Here is a 21,086-nt window from a genome sequence, read left to right on the forward strand (position 1 = left end):
AAATTAATTTACATTTAAATATCTGCTATATATTTTAAATAATTTCAACTATATTTAAATCTAAAAATTTAAACTTTTCGAATCTAAATGTAAACTCATGCCAAATGGAAACGTACCAACATTAAATGAAAACGTACCAACGTTAAACGAAAACGTACCAACCCCGAATTAAAACGTTCCCAATTATAAACTATATTAAAATGAATATCATTTTTTGGAATGTTTAATAATATGTTTGATTCATACACGCTCTAGATAGTCTTGTTTTTAATTAGATAAGTCTCTAGAATAACTTTTAGTTGATCAAAGATAAATCCTTATTATTGTAGATAATGCTAAATAATAACAATAAATCATTTAATTTTGAATTAACAAAAAGGCTATTGTCCGTTAATTAATGACCATTTCTATATATAAAAAAAAAATTAAAGTAATTTAAACTTTTACATTGTTAACGACTATTTCTATAAAAAAATAATTAATTAAAGTAATCCTCATTATTAGGACAAAAAGTAATAAAACTTATGTTTTGAAAACAAACGTACCAAAAATTCAAATGTACCAAGAAACCAAATGGACCAAAAATTCAAATGTACCAAGTAACTAAATGTACCATTATAATCAAACATACCGATATAACCAAATGTACCTAACAACGAGTTTTGTTACATTCTATTTAATTTACTAAAATAAATATTTTAATAAAAATTAAAAAAAATCTTAAATCATCAAAATAAGAGATGCATAAAAACAGGAGGAAAAAAAGGGAATACTAATGTGAATAGACTTCTAATGAAATAAAATTAAAGTACCAAAATTGTAGGGAAAATGTTTAATCAAATTTGCAAAAGGAATAGATGTTTAGTCTATGATATTTAAAAACGAGATATCTATATCAAAACGTCCCAAAGAAAAAATTAGTATCCGGTCCATAATTACTAATGTTCATTGATTAGTTTTAAAATTTTGATTGAAGTCCCTAACATTAATGCGATAATGAATTTACATGTTTATTGCATATTTTTAAAATAAAAATTAGTAATTGATTTAGCATTTTAATATTCACACCTCTAGTATACTCCTAATTAATTTTCAATTCAAACATTTCCAAAATTAAAAAAATTAGAATAAGTTTGTACCCATTAGTTTTTTATAAAAAGATTCTCTATTTTTTAATCTTAAATGTACCCATTCATATAATTTTCAATTTTTTTTAATCTTAAATGTTCCTATTCTTAAATATACCAATTGTTATATGTAAAATGTACCATCTCTTCAATATAAAATGTACAAATTTTTCATATAAAATGTACCCAAAATTTTAATATAAAATCCATTCAAATTTTTTTAATCCATTTTTAAACTTATACGGGTACATTTTTTTCCGTTGATTTGAGAATGTATTTATGTCAAGTATAATCGAAGAAATTTACTAATGTTATTAAGCCTAATATCTTCTTTTTTTCTGTGTTTTGAAGAATGTACCCATGTGACACACCCCGCCCTAATTTAGGTCGGGACCCGAAATGTCAATTAGGATCCTGAATCGAGCTGTGCTGGCTGACACCTGAAAGGTGACGAAGCCATAAAGTGTGATAGTGTATAAAATGTGAATAAATTAAAACCATGAGTGCAAGATGAGCGGGTCCTAGTGGACATTCCGGGTCAGGGTGTGTCACATGTTTTGGTACAATAATTTTTTTTTGTTAATTTTGATAAATGTACCCATATTTACACACACACACACACACACACACACAATATATTAGAGAGTACTATAATTTATATTTTTTTATTTTTAATCCCACAAATTATGGGTTTATATTTAAAATCTCATTAACATAAACATATACAAATTTCAATTTTTAATTTAAAAAAATATTACACTATACTACATTAATGTTAGGGACTTCGATAAAAAACTAAAAACAGATAAGATTTCAATCAAAGAATATTGACAGCTAGAAATTGCATCCAAAGTGTCCCTAAGGAAAAACATGAGATTTCTCTGTATGTTTTCTTTCCATGCATACAACACTAAATTGGTTTCACTCCGTGTAAAAACTACTGGCTTAGTGAGGCAATCCTACTAAAGTTTTAAACTTGTCAAGTAGAAGCCTCAATGTATGTAATCAATCCACCTTGTTTTGAAAGCCAACCGTTGCATGCCAAGTCAGAATAATGGGTAGAAAAAAAGAGTCCGGATCCTCTTCGGATTCGTGACATGTCCGTTCATCGTACATCGTGCGCTCATAAATTATTTTAAATATTTTTATTTAAAAATAAATATAAACAGTACTCGAAAAAAACTAACCGCACGATGTACGATAAACGAACACGATTCATGGATCCCTAGGATCCTCACCAAAAAGATCCGGAGAGGATCCTGTTGGAGAAAAGATATACCTGCATCTGGAGATGACTGCCCTGAAACATAGGAGCCGTGGCTGAAAATTCAAGGGGCTGGCAATGGCTGATTGGTGAATAAAATTCAGTAACCCTAGTTGTGGAAGTTGAGAGGATCAGTATCCTACGATCACATGGTGGTGCGTATGGAGACATATACATGAAGGCCCCACTTTGTTGGCTCAAAATCAAACAACTTTCCTGAAGCCCACTTGAAAGCAAACCCCAACTTGGGAACATACACAGTGTATGTACGATGAGGAATTGAGGGAATTCTCTAAGGCATGTTACTACGTTCAAAATGTTGTTTTAATTAATTAAATGCGAGTTAGTGAGTGGTGACTGCGGTTAAGTGTTTACTCAAGAGTAGAAAAAAAAAAAAACGTGAAAAAGAAAGGAAAAGAGTTGAGAAATACGGTCTCAGGATCCTCTCCTTTGTCGAGCACGATGTACGATAAACAGATGTAATTTGAGAATCCGCGGATTCTCACAAAGAGGATCCGGTGAGGATCCTCATGCTTTATATATATATATATATATAATTATAATTATAATTATAACACAGTCACATAACGTTAGTATTTTTAACACGTAAATTCAATTTTTTTTTTTTGGTTAATATCTTAAACCTATATCGTCTATCTGTGTTATAACATGTAAAATAATAAACACAGTTTGTGTAATATAGAAAATTCTCGTTGGTCTCGTGTTCCCTCTCTCACTTGGCTTAAAATACCAGGTCTAGTCTACTCTTTCTCCAATGCGCAGTTGTCTTCTTCACATCCAACATCGCTGTCTATGTTATAGTACTCTCTCTCCCCCTGTCTCTCTCTCCTATTTCCTCAGTGGTTCTTCCTCTCTTTGTATCTCTTATCACTGTCTGGGGCTAAGCCCATCAGATACCTTATTTATAGGACTGCCAGTTCCACTTCGGTTACTAGCTACCCCCTTTCCTTCTCCTCCTTCTTTCATCCACTTCTCCTTCCTTTCCCCCCTCCCCAGTATTTTTCTGTTGCTAGTCTCTTTTAGGTTAATATTCTCGTTCCTAAACCCTATATATATAAAATATATAAAGCTCCATTGCCAGGCTGATTATTCATACATATATATATTTTGAAAACGATAATATAAAATTAGCTACTTGTCTAGCTAGGTAAGTAAGGATCATGTCTAGCGGAAGGTCAAGGCAGTCAGGTACTCCAGCGATCAAAGATGACCAAATCATCGAACTGGTGTCCAAATTACGTCAACTGGTTCCTGAGATTCGAGATAGGCGCTCCAACAAGGTAAACTCTTCCTCTCTGCTCTCAATGAAAATAAATCGATCATAATACTGGAGTCATTATTTGTACTTAAAAAAATCATTGATTTTGCACTCATTATCGTAGGTAAATTAGCAAATACGTTGTTAAAACCACGCATGATCTGTAATATGAAATTTTTTTTTTAAATGTGCCAATAACAATTCTCTCTCATGCTACATAAGTATCTAGATTTGAAAAGTTTTCAACAACCGTAGAAACCATGGAGCAAAAAAAGGTAATTTTAGGACCGGATGTAAACTGTACTATTGCAGTCTATTTGGACTGTTATAATAGTCTAAAAACTTGACCCGGACATCAAGGGATCAGTACATTTTTCCATGGTAACTAGATATTTATGGGTTGATAATATTAATATCGGTTTCCCATTGACCCATGTATTGTCGTGGTAGTTGGGACCATCTAGTAGTAAACCTCATCACGTGTCACGTGTCACGTGATGGTATGTTTAGAATTTGGAGAATTTATTACGTTATACATATATAGTATGTTATACGGAGATATTGTTCTGGGTAAACAAATTTGATAATATTGTGCAGCAGTAATGTTATAAAAAATTATTTCCTTTGTAGAAATATTAGAAAGCCAGTAGTTATGGCGCTAACTGGGATCTGGCTATTGTTTTGTTGTATGATGCAGGTACCAGCATCGAAGGTCCTGCAAGAGACTTGCAGCTATATCAGAAACTTACACAGAGAGGTTGACGACCTAAGCGAGCGACTCTCCCAACTGCTCTCTACAATTGATGCTGATAGTCCGGAGGCCGCTATAATTAGGAGCTTGATTACGCAGTAGATGAATCATCAGATCATGATGAGAAACCCTATATATATATATATATATATATATGTGTGTGTGTGTGTCTAAGGGCATTTTAATTTATACAGTTAAGTGTCCTTTTACTTTCTTTCCAGTTTAGAGTACTTAGTACTGTATGTATTTAAAGATGTCATGTGTGTTGTTGATTAGAGGCGTACTGTATTCTAGTTTGTTTAATAAATTGAAGGACTTGCACTGCTACTAGCAAGTCCTATTATAAAGAAAGCATTCCTATTTACTCTCTGTAATTTCTTTACGCAAAAATGATTTCTACACATTTTTTTCTTTCTTCTACACAATCTCACAACTTAATTGTTGCCTTTGAATTGAATAAATGTAACATGCAGAAGAAGAAAAAATTTAAAAAAAAAAAACAAAAAGGGGACTCTAAGCCAACAAGGCTTTCTTTTTGTGAGAGTTGGGGAGGGAGTTTCTATACGTAGCCTTACCCTTATTTTGCAAAAGGCTATTTCTACTACTCGAATTTGTGATCTTTCGGTCACAAAGAAACAACATTTTTGTTGCGCCAAGGCTCATCCTCGCTATTCTGCATTCTAGCTAGGCTTCATTGAAATTGAAACCAGAAAATTGTATCTGCGCACTGCATTTACGTACAAGATTAGTGCTCTTCGTTTATCCTTTTTAGGTAGTGTGGTTTTTGGTTATGGACTTAAAACTTAGTAATGTAGAAGTCTCACTTATCACGCTTGTCTTTCTCATTAGATTCCAACATACGATCGTGCATGGAAAGATTATTAATTAACTTGCCTGTTTTAATATTATGATCGTTGCACAGTAACATCAAATCGGCCAAACCAATATGTCGCAAGGGTCAGCAAAACAGCCACCAAACACTCACGTGAAAATAATTTGATCATGATTGTCGTTTGTTCATCTCCACAAACTAGGGTCCTAGCTAGTCATGAAAGTTTGAGAGTCCGCAACGAACTAAAATCTTGCCTAAGAGTTCATATGATTTTGACCCTTTCTAGTAGTGGCAAAGCTACGTGAGGGCGAAGAGCGGCGGCCGCCACTCCCTTCGCAGGAAAATATGCCTAGTAGCGTTAGTTCAGCCCCTCCGTTCTCGTTGAAATCGAGGGTCAGGTGCTGGTTCGGTTGGGATTTGCAGACGAAGGCGTCGGAATTTCAGAGGAAGGTCGATGAGGGAGAAGGTTGGATGGAGGGAACAAAGGTGTCAGATTTTCAACGGTTGCAATGTTTTGGCTTTTTACAAACCAGAAGAAGAGAAGAAGACGATCAATTTCTATTCAAAAACATCCTAAGTCACATGCTATCTAGTCCACGTGAGTTTTTAAGTAAAACAATGAGCATTGATGTGTTGTACACCACCTAGGTCACATGGGAGGCTAATAGCCTCACTATTTTTTTATTAAAAAAACAAAAAGGCTCGACTTTCTAAGAAAGTCCACCTCACCCAAATTAACTCCCTAATCCTCCATATCCTAAATCCCACTCCACCCAACTGGAGTCCACCATCATCAGCACACCACCAATCTCTTCCCCAAACTTCACGTACCTATCGACACTTCAAACTTAGTTAGGCATTTCATAATCAATTTGATATTTATATTTATTCTATGTGTTTGAGAAATAACTTTTTTAATTGCAAGGAATTAATGATCTTATTAAAAAATGATGGAAACGGGTTACACTAAATTGTTGTTTGTATAAAGATTATGAATAAAAAGTTGTAATTTATTGTTTAATATTTCAATGGTATTTTCATCTAATTTTGTTTTAGCTTGAATATTAGGACCACCTAATATTAAAATTCTGGATCCGCCACAACTTGGAGGAGAAGGCTGCGATGGGATCGATGAAGGGCTTTGAGTTTTTTAGAATCTAATCCTAACTAATTTAAGCTTCTTACATAGCTTTGGTATTACTGTTTACAACTGCTTTGGTGAAGAGACAATTTTCTGTTATGAATATTGACTCAAAACTTTGCACTCTCCAATGTGAAAACAACCGCTTCGATTGAACCTTGCACTCTTTTGAATTTCGCCCCTCCCCTCGGAAAATCTTGACTTCACCACAGCTTTCCAGTACTTGTTGTTTGAATTTTAAATTAAATGTTCACATTCTAATATGATATCGAAGCTGACAACTCGATGGTATAGACTGTAAGAGTGCTCGTCTTTGTCAATTGCCATACAACTTGTGAAATATTTATCCGGATGTCATGAGAGTTTGAGAGTCCGCAACGTATTAAAATCTTGCAAAAGAGCTCATATGATTTTGACCCTCACCACTCGTTATTTGAATTTTAAATTGAATGCTTACATTTGAATATGACGTCAAAACTGACAACTCAATGGTAGGCGGTAAGAGTACTCATCTTCCATATTTGACATACAACTTGTGAAACGTTTATCTGGATATTTAATTATATGTATATTGCTTAATTGATAATCAGTTGAATTTAGACTGGATTAGAGAGTAGCATTTGGCATCATGATGTAAATTAGCATTACTTATATATCATATTCCGTTATATTTCAGTACTCTGCAATTGCATCAAGGTATTTCTAGCTCATGGGGTTTGCCGAGTTGTGTGTGAAGAAAACAACTTTATCAGTCACATTATAATGTGACTAACTGATCCTTTGCTGCAAGCGCTTGAAATATATGGGATATTTTGGTTCCGGTCCTTTTAGTTGAATCCGTTTAGTCTTAAGTTTAGGACTCTATGATGTACCTATTTCCATTTTCCACATGTATTCTTCTACGTTAAGTTAGCTTTGCTTTTACATCATAACCTTGTATATAAGTGCACCTTGTGCTCTCAATACAATCATCAAGTTCTATAATTCTACATGGTATCCCGAGACTAGGTCATTAAATTTCAATATGAATTAAGAAATTTGATCACGAAAATTAATAGATCCTTCCTACATTAATCATGCAAAGATTAATATATACCAAGTTGTTGAAAATATAATCAAAATTTTTATTTATATATACATCCTTGTTCGCATCCACATCTATGAATATTTTTTATTATTACAAGCGATATTTATATTAATTTATATTAAAAAAATGAGCAGCATTTGAACCCGCAACGCTAACCACTTGGGCAATCAACTAGTAGCACATCTATGAGTGTTTTTGACAAACCTAATTCATAATTGCATGAATGCATGCAACCGTATAATGTCATCCTCAAAATCAAGGAAATGAGCACACAGTTAATGCGGTATAGGCCAATCAATCACATATATAATTAAGATTGGACTAATTATAAAAGGATAAACGGGTGATTTCGTTGCTTCCTGATCACTATGATCAGGTCAATGCATTCATATATCCAAAAGAGACATATGAGTTTGACCATTCATCGAAGGAGTCATCTACAAACTATAAACTTGTAGGTACATGATTAGGAGAGGGTTTATGGGAAATTTCCTTCGATTAAGAAACATGAAGAGCCTAATTAATTGAATCTGCAGAGGTTGTCAACGTTGGAAGAAACATTAATGAATCCATCGAGGAGATTGCCTTATACTCGAGATTTTCAATGTGCTTGAAATCAGGGCCGGAACACCCACATATCATTATATAATTGAAGAGATACGTGAAAAAAAATTTCCTCCAATTATAAAATAATATGTAACGTACTGTCTCGTGTTCCGAACATGCTAAAAAAGCTCTCTCGTACTATACGTATGCAATATTTACATTATTTAATCAAATCATTAGCAGCATAAACCAAGAAAAATGCAAGCGTAATTTAATTTACATGAACTTTTGTTTGATTGCTAACAAACAAAGGAAAAAAGAGAGAGAAGGAAACATTGGACTGTAAGTAGTACAGTACTACGTTATCATACAATTAAATTGATGTATAAGACAATATAAGAATGAGTGTGATATTCACACACCTCATTTTATTTCTCACACACCTTTTTAATTTTCGGTCATTAGATCGGATGAATTGAAGAATATCAACGGACATAAATTATCAAGGGGTGTGTGAGAAGTAAAATGAGGTGTGTGGATAGCACACCCCAAGAAAACAGAGTTATAAACAAGATGCTAATTAATCCACTCCTCCAAGGCTTTGGCTGCCGTTTGGAAAGAGTTGTGACTTAATTAGGTATTTTCACTGTTCTAAAAATCCTTGCCTAGTTCTGTTTAAACTCGTTTTAAGTGTTAGGTGACTGGCCACTGTATGATTAGTCTTTAGACGTTTGAAAATTAAGAAAGCGCACCTAAACCCATTAAGGCACCCGCCTAACCCTCCTAGGTTGCAACTCTCACTTAGACAAAAAAGTGATACTTTCATTTTGTATTATTTTGTTAATAAAATGTAAGAAACTTGTTAAATACTTGGATGAACACTCATTATAGGCTTGTTCCCCATGTTTTAAATATGTTCTAATACTTTATAATATGTATGTAATTTTATTTTGCAATTGATGTATCACAATAAAATTATGTTTTTTTTTTAAATATAAATAGGCACTTATTTACAAATAAACGATAAATTTACTTAAATCTGCCAAGGCCCTGCCTAGCTGCTAGGCCCCAGCTAGATTCTCGACTAGCACCTAGTGTATTTTTTTTGTGTATTTTAGAATCTTGGGTATTTTGGATCACTTGTCTCGATATATACTAGCCTTCATACACACGTTCACGAATGTGCATAAGATATTTTTTGAATTACGGCGTGCTACGCACAACTTACACGTTTTAAATGTATTTATATACGTAAATTGACAAAAGAAAAGTCAAATATTTGAAGTAAATGAATAATCTTAGATCATGCTAGAAGAAACCCTTCATAAACCAATTAAATCAATTGAATCCACATAATAAAATCGGTCTCTATTGAATTTATATTGAGAATAGAGAAAATAATATTTAATAAACAACTGAATGAATTACATTATTGCTAACCCTTTATGAGGTAAGCCCACCCCTTTCCCTTTAGTGTAGATAATATCGTTTGTTAAAAAAAAAAATCATTTGACAACTAATTTAATCACATTATTGTCCACGTGCGAAATACCTTTTTTATAAACGGCATTACACGCCTCTTAAGATGTTTTGAATGTGTTGAAAAATAGAGAAAATAATATTTAATAAACAACTGATTGAATCACATTATTGCCAGACTATTGTGAGGTACTAATTATTAAAAAAAAACTGTACAAAAAAAAATTCATTATTAAAAATTATTGTTAAAATGACGAAAATACTCCTACCACATTTGATGCATTATTTTGGGTTGCTTTTGAAGTTTTTTGTTTGATGGGCATTTTTATCCAGTTATTTTTTGTGAAGCTCGTGACCCAAAAAAACAGTATTCATTGGGCCTTGGCTTTATATATAAAGATGATCATTGTTTACAAGTCATGAATCCTTATGACTTTGGTGTGTTGATGTTTGGTTGTCGTGGTCTAAGATCTTCGAGCCCTAAGACCATCTCCAATGATGGGCCAAAACCTAAAATTTCCCTCTCCTCGCCCCCCCCCCCCCAACCCAAAAAAAAAAAATCCACTCCAACCCATGACCTAAAATTAACCTAAAACCTAAAATCCAAATGGAGGGCAAATACCGGCCCAATTTTAGGCCATAAAGCAAAATGGGCCCCCACCAACTGAGACTGAAACCAGGGTTGTGAAGCCCACTGCCCAATCCCTACTCGCCTACGCGTTGCACGCGCTAGGCTCTTTTAGATTTCTGTACCAACCCACGTGGGGTTGTTCCCTCTGTGTCAGACAATCAAGTAGCCGTTGGGCTACTTTTCTTCATCAAATGACTTCATTTAAATGGGCCGTTGGTTAATCCAACAGTCCAGGTTCAAAAATTTTTTTTTTTAGTTTTATATTTATATATTTATTGAATCCAACAGCTTAGATTGAATATAATCAAATCTAACGGTACAAAAAAAAGATCTAATGGTCCAAATTTAAATCCAACGGCTAAAATAATTTTAAAAAATTATTTAACTTAAAATTCAACCAAAAACTCTATAAATACCTATGTATTTGTTCAAACATCCACACAAAACTCACTTTTCTCCTACAATTCTTCCAATTTTTCTTTCTACCATTTCTTCTCATTTCCAAATTTTTCAAGATGGCAAAAGAGCATGTTAGAGGTCATAATTGGACCTTTGATGAAGATATTGCTTTATGTTTGACATGAATATTTGTTAGCAAAGATGGTGCCGTCGGCACAAATCAAAATAGAAACGTTTTGTAGGGTAAAATCATTGATAAGTTCCATGAAAACTCCAACGCTGGTCGAAGGGAATTTGGTGGTGTTTATGATCGGTAGAAGATTATCAACAAAGCATGCACTTTGTGGAAGGGAAGCTTGGAGAGAGCCACGGTTGACATGCCTAGTGGAAGGGGCGCCTCAGAAATTGTGAGTTTCTTTGTTGATATTTTAGTTGTCATGTACATAATAGTATTTTACAACTAATTGTTTTTATGTATTTGTTGCGTAGGGTGACAAAGCAATAGCAATTTACAAGACAAGAAATACACCAAAAAATCAAGCTTTTAAGTTGCATCATGCTTGGAACATCCTCAAGTATTGTCCGAGGTGGGGAACCGATGCGAATCAACAATGTGGAAGATTATTTTATAGTGAAGCCCCACCCCCAAATGAGGTCAATGAAGGTGTGAATTTTGCTGACAATGAAGGTGTCGAACAAATGACCCCAACTTCTTCTTTTGCAAGGCCCCTGGGTTAAAGGAAGCAAAGAGAAAAGGAAAGTCCCAAGATTCGATACGTGCACAATTTGCTAGTGAAATGGTAAGAATGAATGAAAACCATATCTCTCGGTAAGAAGAATCGGCCCAAATGCGTTTAGCCATGAAGGAACAAGGGGATATGGGGCAAGAAAGGTTCGAAATTAATTTGATGATGGAGGACCTCGACAAATACACTCCAGAGAGGAAGAAATACTTACGTGGTAAGCAAAATGACATTTTACAAAGGAATGCCACAAGGAGTATATTTCAAGATGATGATTCATTTCAAGACTATCACCCAAGTCCATCACCAACTCAAGATGGTGGATATCATTATTAAGTTTATGAGTTTTCAATTGTATTAAGTTTATGTGGTTTATTAAATGTCGTTTGTATTAAATTTATGTGGTTTATCATGATTTTCATGTATTGATTCAGTGATTTTTCAAAATTTATGGGAAGTTAAATATTTTTAGATTAAAATGTTCATATAATTAATTTAGGATAGTCTACATAATTTTTTTTTAAGTTAATTTAAAAAAAAATAGCCTTAATTCATTCTTTGATAATCTCGGGCTAAAATTTTATGTCAGAAGAGTTGAAGCAGAAAAACTGTTTCTGGGCTAAAATTTAAATTTTCTGGGCTAAATATTTTTAGGTTTTAGGTTACCATTGGAGATGGTCTAATAAAAAAAATGAAGGTTAAAGGTATGCCCACGTACGGGAGAGTGAACAAGGCATTAATATTTTCTTAGTTTGCTAAACATTATCGTTTTCCAATTAAACAGTGTTTGAAGAGATTTATGGAGAATCCTTGAATCCTAACAAATAAGGAAATTGCAACAATCTGAATTCCATAGTGGGTTTTTGTATATAGGGTTGCTGGTTCTTCCACTGAAGCGAGTTAGCCAGTGAAGAACAGAAGGGGAATGCAGACTGTGAAGAAGTGTGTTCTCAGTGTCTTACACTCGTAGTTGTACATTTTGTCATGAACTGCAAACGGAGTGATAATTAAGTTGACTTCCACAAATTAAGACTATCCAAAGCGACGTGTAATGACTGAAATGGTTCAAATATTTGCATAGATATGATCTTTTACACAGCCAATTCATGCAGCACAATGGATTGCTAGGCCTCTCGAAACTGTTTTCGTCAGTGGGAAGATGTTAAAGAGTTCAGTGATCGTACTGCAAAATGACCTTGGTTTTGGAAGATCCATTCCTCGATTCATATCTTATTTGGAGGATCCAAAACTGTCATAAATCGATCCTCATACCTTAATGGATCCAAAACTTCAAAATCATCATTCATCTGGCAAAAAGAACTTTTTTTTTTCCTCTATAGACAACGTCTCAGAGTTTTAGCTAAAATAGTAAGTTAGACAGATTGTATAATCAATGATGGTAAGGGTTTGATTATTGAATATGAATTTATTGATAAATTCTAGTCTTACTGTTAATTTTATCATGTAGTTGATAGTAATTATCCCACGGGATAGAAAGGACAATTTACGTTTAAAATTTAAGTTGGATCTATAGTCAGATTAAATGGTTCTATCCTAACAGAAAACTAGATCATTCCCCGCCAATCGGATCATAAAAATCTCCGACGGCGGCATAAAAGGATAAGCCTACGCTCCTCCAACGGCAATCAAACGCCACGCTCCACTTCTTCTTCGCTGGAGCCTCTCACAGTGCTACTGCAACTCGCATCAAGATTCAAGAACTGGTACGTAAACTGCAATAATTATCAAATTCATGAGCTTTTCTATCTGGGTTTTTCAGTTCATTAATTTTCCGAATTATCATTACAAGAATCATCTCGGCAATCAATCAGAGCAAAGTTTATCACTTTTCCCACTAATCATTCTTTGACTTGCTTTGATTCTGTAATGCAAGTTGACATTGGTTCCTTAGGAATTGACTTTCTGTGATGGTCCGGAGGATTACCCTCTTTCTTTATTTCTTCCAGAATTATAATCAGTAATTATGCTTATTACTGCTGCATTACTTGATGATGCATTTACATAGTAACTTTTGCACTGCCACGTGAATTAGTAACATCACACGGTGATGGCATTGACGGATTTAAGTTTTTAACTTTAATTTTTGAGTAATCAAGTTCTCACTGTAAAACTCATGGATTTCACTAGATGTTAGAAGCATTCAATTTTTTTCTTGTTCTTCCTATAAAATTATGTTAGTTATGTAGGGACCACTTAAGGGTATAGATACTCATCACATGGCATATGGATTGAAACATGACAATGCCTTCTATCTGTTTCTGAAAATTTTCTTATCCACTTTGTTTGTTCCTCCATTGAGGAATTCTATGCAAAGAAAGCTGAAACCTTGCTGTGAAATGCTGTTGCGAGTCCAAGTTAAATGACCGAAATGATTTTTTGATGTTCATTTCAAAAACAGCTGATACAACTTGGACTTGCAACAGCATTTCAACTTGAACGAAAACCAGCTTTTTCGTTGTATGAGCTGGTTTTCGTTATCCTCTCATTTTCCTAGGTTCTCTCAGTCCAGTTTTTTCTTCTAGTGATTTTTCGGGAAAATGTACCCGGGTGGATACACTGCTGAAGTTACAAGCTTGTCCTCTAAAGCTACAGAGGAGGATGTTTATGATTTTTTCAGTCACTGCGGCGCAGTTGAGCATGTTGAAATCATCAGGTAGAATTCATCTTTCCCTGCTTCTAATTATTGAGAATGATCCGATTTTTTGTACTGAATCTGGAAAATGGTTGTCTAGTCATGTTTTATGTGTGGGGTTTGTTCACTGCAAACTCGTTGAATCAGTCAGAAGCTGGTTGTTTTCGGAAATTGGTTAAAAGGAACAATGACTTATGTGAAGCCTCTTCAATTTCCTTACGTAGTACTTAGTTGTTAAAGAAATTGAAGTCGGCAGCATAAAAGGTTTAATTTTGATTTCCACGAGTATTTAGAAGTCATCACTGCAGCCAACGAGGGTTGGTTGAGAAATCTTCAAAAGTGAGAAGGCAAGGTTCAAAAGATCGAATTTGAGAAGTCATGTTTGCACGAGTTCTAGTTTCCACAATCCTCAGTTAATTAAGTTCTCTGAATTTCCTTAATGAATGTGTATCTGATTAATGCTTTTGTTGTTGGAAACAGATCTGGTGAATACGCCTGTACCGCGTATGTGACATTCAAAGATGCTTTTGCTCTGCAAACTGCTATACTACTCAGTGTAAGTTGGTGGTCACTCTACCCTTTAAATGCTTCTCGAATGAAAAAGTTCGTTATTCAGTCGATAAATGCAATCACTATCATAGATTCATAAGCTCTAGATGTCCATAAAAAGTAGGGTAGAACTTGCACTTGCATGACGTTTGGTTGTGCACTTTTACTCTAACAAAAACGATTACGTGTTCATATGGATAAATTTTTAGTGTTAAAATGCCTCAGATATTTGATATTGGTTGTCCACTGATTTGTCCATCCGTCCCAACTTCAGGGAGCTAGGATTGTAGATCAATGTGTATGCATAACAAGGTGGGGAAGTTATACTGATGAATCCGATGCTTGGAACAGTGCTTACAACCCCGAAGGCAATACTAGCTTAATGGTACATGTAAATTAACTGCTTTGTTGTTTTGGTTGAAGATTTATCACAGTACAAGCTTAGCATAACAAATTTTTCATGTGCTTCTGAAAAATTGTTAGACTGTTTAAAATTCTATTCAAACTTCATTATTTCTCAAATTTGTACGACGTTATCAGACTTATCACACGAGTGAGTTCATCTCTACTCCTGGAGAAGCAGTAACTGTTGTCAAAACAATGGCAGCCAAGGGATATGTTTTGGGGAAAGGCGCATTAACCAAGGCCAAAGCTTTCGATGAGTCCCATCAACTCTCAGCAACTGCAGCAGCCAAGGTTTGCGAGCTCAGCAACAGAATCGGTCTCACTGAAAAAATTTACGCAGGCATGGAAGTTGTTAAAACCGTGGACGAGAAGTTCCATGTTTCAGATATCACCAAATCAACTGCAACCGTTACTGGAACGGCAGCTGTGGTGGCTGCTACGTATGCTGGGCAAGCAACTGTGGCAGCAGGAAGCGCTGTGTTCAACAGCAGCTACTTTGCCAAAGGAGCTCTTTGGTTTTCAGATGTATTGACTCGTGCAAGCAAAGCTGCAGCCGATTTGGGTACTCATGGTGGTAAATAAGGTCCAACATTTGTCTATATTGTTTTGTGTCTACCAATTTCTCTGCAAATAAATCATCTTTTGTTACATGCCAACCTAGGTTGGAAATTGTTGGTGTTGGTGTTTAAAGTCGCAGTATACCACATTCAAGAGTTGGTGCTTAAAGTGATAAATGATTAGTTTGGAAGTGCTTTTAAAATGACTGAAAGCGCTCTTGATGAGAGTACTTTTGAAAACAATCCTTAGTAAAAATGCAAGTGAATCATGAAAAAGCACTTGAAGAGATTCCCGCAAGAAGCACATAATTGGTGCTTCTTGCAGGAAGCACTTCAAGTGCTTTTGGAACCCAGTAACACTCACCATGGTAAACATGTGTTTAGTATCCCGGGCTCATGTCCGCTTTCTTTCTTCTTCTCTCTCCTCACCTAATCAGTTAAACAGAGATAGAGAGATAAAATATGAAGTCATGACATGCAAGTGTTTCTCCGCCTAATTGGTCTGAAGTAATTTAGTCAAAACACTGATGCAAACGATGACCCATTCAATATGCTCCATCAACACGTTTGACCCGATTATTTGAAACCTACCATTCTTGGAAGGCAAGCAATCAGCAAGCACCCAGGAAGATCAGCAACTGGGACTTCACTCCAAGTAACAACCAGAATTAATGTTAAATATTTCAAATATCATTAATTTCATCACGGTTGTTGTTGTTAGTTTTCATCATTTAAGGTTTAAGCTTCACAACTCCCCCTGCCTCCCCATCAACTACTTCCTAATTTTTTTATGATGTTCTTCATCTGCCAACCAAACATTGTACACTTATTTATACACTTATTCAGCATCGCAGCAGCTACTCCTGCTCAAGTCTTTCAAACGACCCCGTAACGTTCTTACAACTTTAAAATCATGTTTTTTTTTTTTTGAGCCACCATCTACGGAGCAGTTGTAGGTTGCGGCTACCCTGTGCGGCAAGTTCTAGAAACGGGTGGGGCCGGATGGGTTCAGACGCAGGTCGCTTCTGAGAAAATTATGTTATATTTATTTTAAGACGCATTTTACAAAAGCATAAATGTATTTTAATCTCACCTTACTAGTCTCACTCGATGTGAGAGTTGCCCTAATTAAATGTTGCCTAACCCACGAGAATCATGCTTTATAAGATTGACTAATCAATTGGTTTTGGATCAAGAGATCTCAGCTTTATGGCCATTGCAGATTATGAATGTTCACTGACTTTGCTCCTCCTACGCTTTGTTTGGTTTATGGTTTGTTTAAGACTCCCATCATTCAAAGCATATTATTATACAACTAGAAAGCCTGGAACTTGTTTCCCTTTTCACTTTCCAGGGAATCAGCCGAACATAAGGTAAACGCGCCTGACATTTGGCAATTTCTTAAACGAACCGTTAATCGAACGCAAAATGATATGAAAATAGCAGGTTTCAGATCAATTTGTTAAAGAGTCAGATCGTTATCAAGTCACTTGTTGAGAACTCGTTAACGAGTCGGATCGTTAACTCTCTTTTTTTCAAAGTTGTACTAAGTGGCAACCCAAATGCAAATTTTCGATAATGTCGTTACCCTTTTAAATTAATGGGACTGTTTTATTAAATGACATAATGTTTTCGACAAGAAACGGTTGTTCATTACACTCTTTTCTTCCTATCCCTTTCTTTTTGGTCACCACATTAATGTGGCCTCTATTTCTTAACAACCCAAATTGATATAATTTGATTGGATGCAAAGCGTCACGTAGCCAATTGTTATATCCGATGTTAGAGCTTTTTTTCCGTCTTACTCACCATGTTAACTGCTACAACGATATTTCAATAGGACTGACCATTTATGACGGTTCTCGCACTCTGTAAGACTAACTTATAATCGATGAGACTGAAATACAGAGATTTTCATGCTGTCGTGAGAAATATTTACAAATAATATGGTCAGATGGCCATAACCAAAAATTTTAAGATCTCCGAAAGGAGAGAAGCCAATGTCACGAACAAAGTTCTACAACATTCATCATCCGATAAGTACACAAACAATAAAAATACATGATGCATATTAAACTTAAGATGATATATTCTCGAGTATAAGTAAGAGTCTTTGCCTCAAAACCCTAACATGGCTATGATTGCCCAAACTATGAGAGATGAGAATAGGAAATGAGAGATGGTAAAAATTTTGGCACTCAATATTCATTAATTTGTATTGTGTTAGTGTCCCTTAGTGGCACCATGTCATGATATTGTATTCTGCCTGCATGGCCAGTATAATTTCTATATAAAAACTAGTCTGCGGCTTCGTTCATTCTCTTCAGGTGACTCCCAAGTTTTTTTATACACTTTGAGGGACACACGCACACATTTGCTTTGACAAGAAAGCTAAGATAAAGGGGTCATTTGTTTATTTTGCAGAACCTAACTTTTCAGAAACTTTTATTTAAATATACGGAAATACTAGCGAGACTCGGTCAAAAAGCTGTCATTATTTCCCATGACGTCTTGAATATTGTTTAACATTTTATATGTAATGAGTTATAATTTTATACCAAAAATTACAATTTGACACAAATGTAAGTTGCAAATTATTATTTAAATAAATCAAAACAAATGTAAAAGTAATTGAGTATGTTTCAAATTGGTGAGAAGTCGAAAGACGGTGGATTGACTAGGGCACTAAACTTCTGTTGTTTCGCCGACATTGACCCTTGATGGTTTCATCCACCTAATGTGCTTGGCATGAAGATGAAGCATCAAAGATGTTGGATGACCCTTTCCATCTCTGAGATGGTTGAAGCCAACTGCTATCCAAATTCAATACTCCATAAAATAATAGTGTATGGATAATTTATTCAATCAAATGACTAACATATTACGATTTCACGTTTAACTATAATAATATTTTTCTTGTATAATATATAGGAGTCGATAGTTGTACAATCGGTGATAAAATAGATTTTTCATTAATGACAATTTTGGTGTCAATTTTAAGTCAAGTGTTTTGTAACCAGAAAAAGAAAATTCAAAATATCATGATGAAGAAGGAAAAAAACTTGTGTGGACGCATCCGATTATGTTTTTAACCAAGGATTTCTGACAACAGTATGAGGCTCTATATTTTAATCTCATCTGACCTTATACTAATTTCATTCAGTGTGAAAGTTGTCTTAATCAGGTTTAGTACCAAAGTTTACAGAAGTGAAACGAGAACAAATAGCTGACAATCTACAATGCATGAACAAGGAAACAAAAATACAACACGACACGGGTATACGAGGAGATACCACCGTGTCCATTCATCATGGCTGACAATATTATGCATTTCAAATGTGGCCTTCAGATTCTTGCAAAGCTTCATATAGTATTACAATGCAAGGCTTTCTGATATAGGTTGAGGGAACCTGTATCTGCTTGAAAGATTATTCCACTGTTTCCTATTGCAGTTTTTTTTTTCTTTTCTCATCAAATGTACCAAAACTCTTTACTGTACAACAAACAACTCACCAAGCAAAAAACCCAAAAGACAAGAAGAAAACAAGCACAAAAATGGTTAAAACTATTCAGTACCTGAATTTAGGACTAATAGCAACATATGGGGCAGCGTATTAGGCCATTTTCGTTACAATCCAGGCAGCGTTGGAACCCCGATTCACCCTCCTCCGCCTCCTCCTCCTCTTCTTCGTCGTCGCGATCAATGTCTTCGTAATATATTTTACAGCTCCCTGAACATGTTTCGCAAGGCACAAACCTTATATCCCCACAAGCATCACAAACTCCACCACCATCTCCGCCGCCACAACCGCCTTCCAATTTTTCACAAGAATCGAGCAACTTTTCGAGCTTCCCGTCTTCGTGCAATTGCCGAATCTCATCAGCTCCGCCAACGTACTTATTCCCAACAAACACTCTGGGCAACGGAGCCTCATTGTACCTGTCCTTGAGAAGCTCCCTCAGCTCCTCCTTGAACACCGAATGCATCGACACGTCCCGCTCGTCCACCCGGACCCCTATGCCCTTCAGTATCACCCGCACGTGGCAACAATCCTCGTACGTCTTCCGTACCCCTCGGAGGCTCGTGAAGTACAATACCACTCTGTCCCTGCCCTTCTTGTCCTGGGCCTCCAATATGTCGTTGCAGGCCCAAGCCGGCTCCTTGCTGACTACCAAATGCGCTAAATCGAAAGGATCTTCCTCGGATTTGATCTCCGATAATGATTTCCGGAACGCGGAGATCACATCCGGATCAAAATCTGCAATCAAAGAATTGGATTTCACCTGATCATTGTCATCCGACATTTGAATCCACATTGGCTGCGGCTTAGGGGGAGAGTTCCCATTTTCTTGGAATCTCGATTTCTGGCGGTCGGAAGGGGAAATCGGCCTCGGACACGGGTCCCGAACAACGTCGAAAGAAAAGCTCCGAAGGTGATGGGCTGGCGACCTGAGAGGGCTCATGTCCTCGAGGCCTTCCATCAACTCCCATATATTGATCGTCTCCGGCTCGCCCGGCGGCGTCCTGGTCGGAGTTTTTGGCACAACTTTTGGGATTTTCGCTTCGATCATATTCGACCACGTCTTGGCTTCGATTAGTCCCACTGAGAATTCCTTGTTCCTGTGCTCGATCATGTTCTCGTTGGTATCATCGCATCCGTTAGCAATTACTCTGTTTTCAGGGCGATTGAGAGAACCTAAAGTGGAGGAGGTGAGGGCGACGACATGGTAGCTGTCACCTTTGGTCTGCGGCGGGTGGTGGACATGCATTGAGTAGCTTCGGGAAATCGGAGAAATGGCGCTTTCGCAGTGCCGGCACCGCTTTTCCTTCGAGGTTGCGCAACCCATCGGACCCCAAAACTGCCAAAACTCGATCCGATACGAACGAGATTCAATCAAAAATCAAAAGGGTGTTTTTCTAAACAATCGGAAATGGAATTCATCAGGAGAAAATGGGAAATTGTGGGATTATGAAGAAGGGTTAGAAAACCATTCTTCTCCTTTCTTCTTTGTGAATATATTTGCGTGACGAGAGATGCAGACACACGTGAGAAACTCGCATTAATGGCGGAGAGACTCGAAACTGTGGATTTTCTCGGAAGAGACCTGGAGGAGAAAAACGACGAAGGAGTGGATTTTCTCGGAGGGTCCTAGTCCTGGAATCTACAGTCCGTGAGGGAGAGGACAAACGGAATGAGATTCCAGAAGGGAAAGGGAACAAAAAGTTGGGAGGAGGAAATGGAATGAACGGAATGGAAAAGTCAGAGAAGGAGGGCGAAGACCTTTGTGATTTAAGTTCCCACCTCCTATTCCCACACGCCGTCTCTCGAAAAGAAAAACATCGAAAACTGCGATGGAGTGGAAGCAAGAACCCAACATTCCCCAAAAGAATGTGTCAATATATATATATATAAATTGTGCATTGACTTGTTAACAAATTAGAATTTTTACTAGGAAAGTCCTCGTAGTTTGCTTGAATTTTCACCTACGTTATGCTAATGAAATAGTTTATTGCTTCTAATGAAATGCAAGTGTTGCATGTGTTCAATATCTTAGGAAAAAACTTACCGACTCACGTGTTTTGGGTTCGAAATTTCTCCCTCTACTAAATAAGTGTAATAACTTCGAATCCTTGTAATTTAT

At 36.0% G+C, this 21,086-nt stretch overlaps 3 protein-coding genes across 4 annotated transcripts; 2 read left to right on the plus strand and 1 right to left on the minus strand.

Moving 5' to 3' along the window:
• Positions 1-3,313: 3,313 nt before the first annotated feature.
• LOC137708488 (transcription factor PRE6-like) lies at positions 3,314-4,785 on the plus strand. The gene is made up of 2 exons (XM_068447577.1): positions 3,314-3,692; positions 4,368-4,785. The coding sequence occupies exons 1-2, from the start codon at positions 3,573-3,575 to the stop codon at positions 4,521-4,523; spliced, it is 276 nt and encodes a 91-aa protein (XP_068303678.1). The 5' UTR covers positions 3,314-3,572; the 3' UTR covers positions 4,524-4,785.
• An 8,033-nt stretch (positions 4,786-12,818) lies between these two features.
• Positions 12,819-15,649, plus strand: LOC137708408 (binding partner of ACD11 1-like). 2 transcript variants are annotated; one of them, XM_068447477.1, is made up of 5 exons: positions 12,819-13,003; positions 13,823-13,953; positions 14,413-14,488; positions 14,756-14,866; positions 15,022-15,649. In XM_068447477.1, the coding sequence occupies exons 2-5, from the start codon at positions 13,838-13,840 to the stop codon at positions 15,466-15,468; spliced, it is 750 nt and encodes a 249-aa protein (XP_068303578.1). In that variant the 5' UTR covers positions 12,819-13,003; positions 13,823-13,837; the 3' UTR covers positions 15,469-15,649. The 2 variants fall into 2 exon arrangements, with proteins under 2 accessions (XP_068303578.1, XP_068303577.1); XM_068447476.1 differs by lacking the exon at positions 12,819-13,003 and having other exon boundaries at positions 13,019-13,953.
• Positions 15,650-18,079: 2,430 nt separating this feature from the next.
• Positions 18,080-20,806, minus strand: LOC137708879 (uncharacterized protein At5g39865-like). Its single transcript, XM_068448040.1, has one exon. The coding sequence runs from the start codon at positions 20,289-20,291 to the stop codon at positions 19,032-19,034; it is 1,260 nt and encodes a 419-aa protein (XP_068304141.1). The 5' UTR covers positions 20,292-20,806; the 3' UTR covers positions 18,080-19,031.
• Positions 20,807-21,086: the final 280 nt, after the last annotated feature.

This window comes from Pyrus communis, chromosome 11, assembly GCF_963583255.1.
Source record: "Pyrus communis chromosome 11, drPyrComm1.1, whole genome shotgun sequence".
In the NCBI taxonomy this organism is placed as follows: domain Eukaryota; kingdom Viridiplantae; phylum Streptophyta; class Magnoliopsida; order Rosales; family Rosaceae; genus Pyrus; species Pyrus communis.

Bases quoted from the DNA above. Each gene is read 5' to 3' on its own strand.
- LOC137708488 (XM_068447577.1), top strand. From the start codon at position 3,573: ATGTCTAGCGGAAGGTCAAGGCAGTCAGGTACTCCAGCGATCAAAGAT. The intron at 3,693-4,367 runs GTAAACTCTTCC...TGTATGATGCAG, and splicing joins GAGATAGGCGCTCCAACAAG to GTACCAGCATCGAAGGTCCT.
- LOC137708408 (XM_068447477.1), top strand. From the start codon at position 13,838: ATGTACCCGGGTGGATACACTGCTGAAGTTACAAGCTTGTCCTCTAAA. The intron at 14,489-14,755 runs GTAAGTTGGTGG...TCCCAACTTCAG, and splicing joins AAACTGCTATACTACTCAGT to GGAGCTAGGATTGTAGATCA. The intron at 14,867-15,021 runs GTACATGTAAAT...CGACGTTATCAG, and splicing joins AAGGCAATACTAGCTTAATG to ACTTATCACACGAGTGAGTT.
- LOC137708879 (XM_068448040.1), bottom strand. From the start codon at position 20,291: ATGGGTTGCGCAACCTCGAAGGAAAAGCGGTGCCGGCACTGCGAAAGC.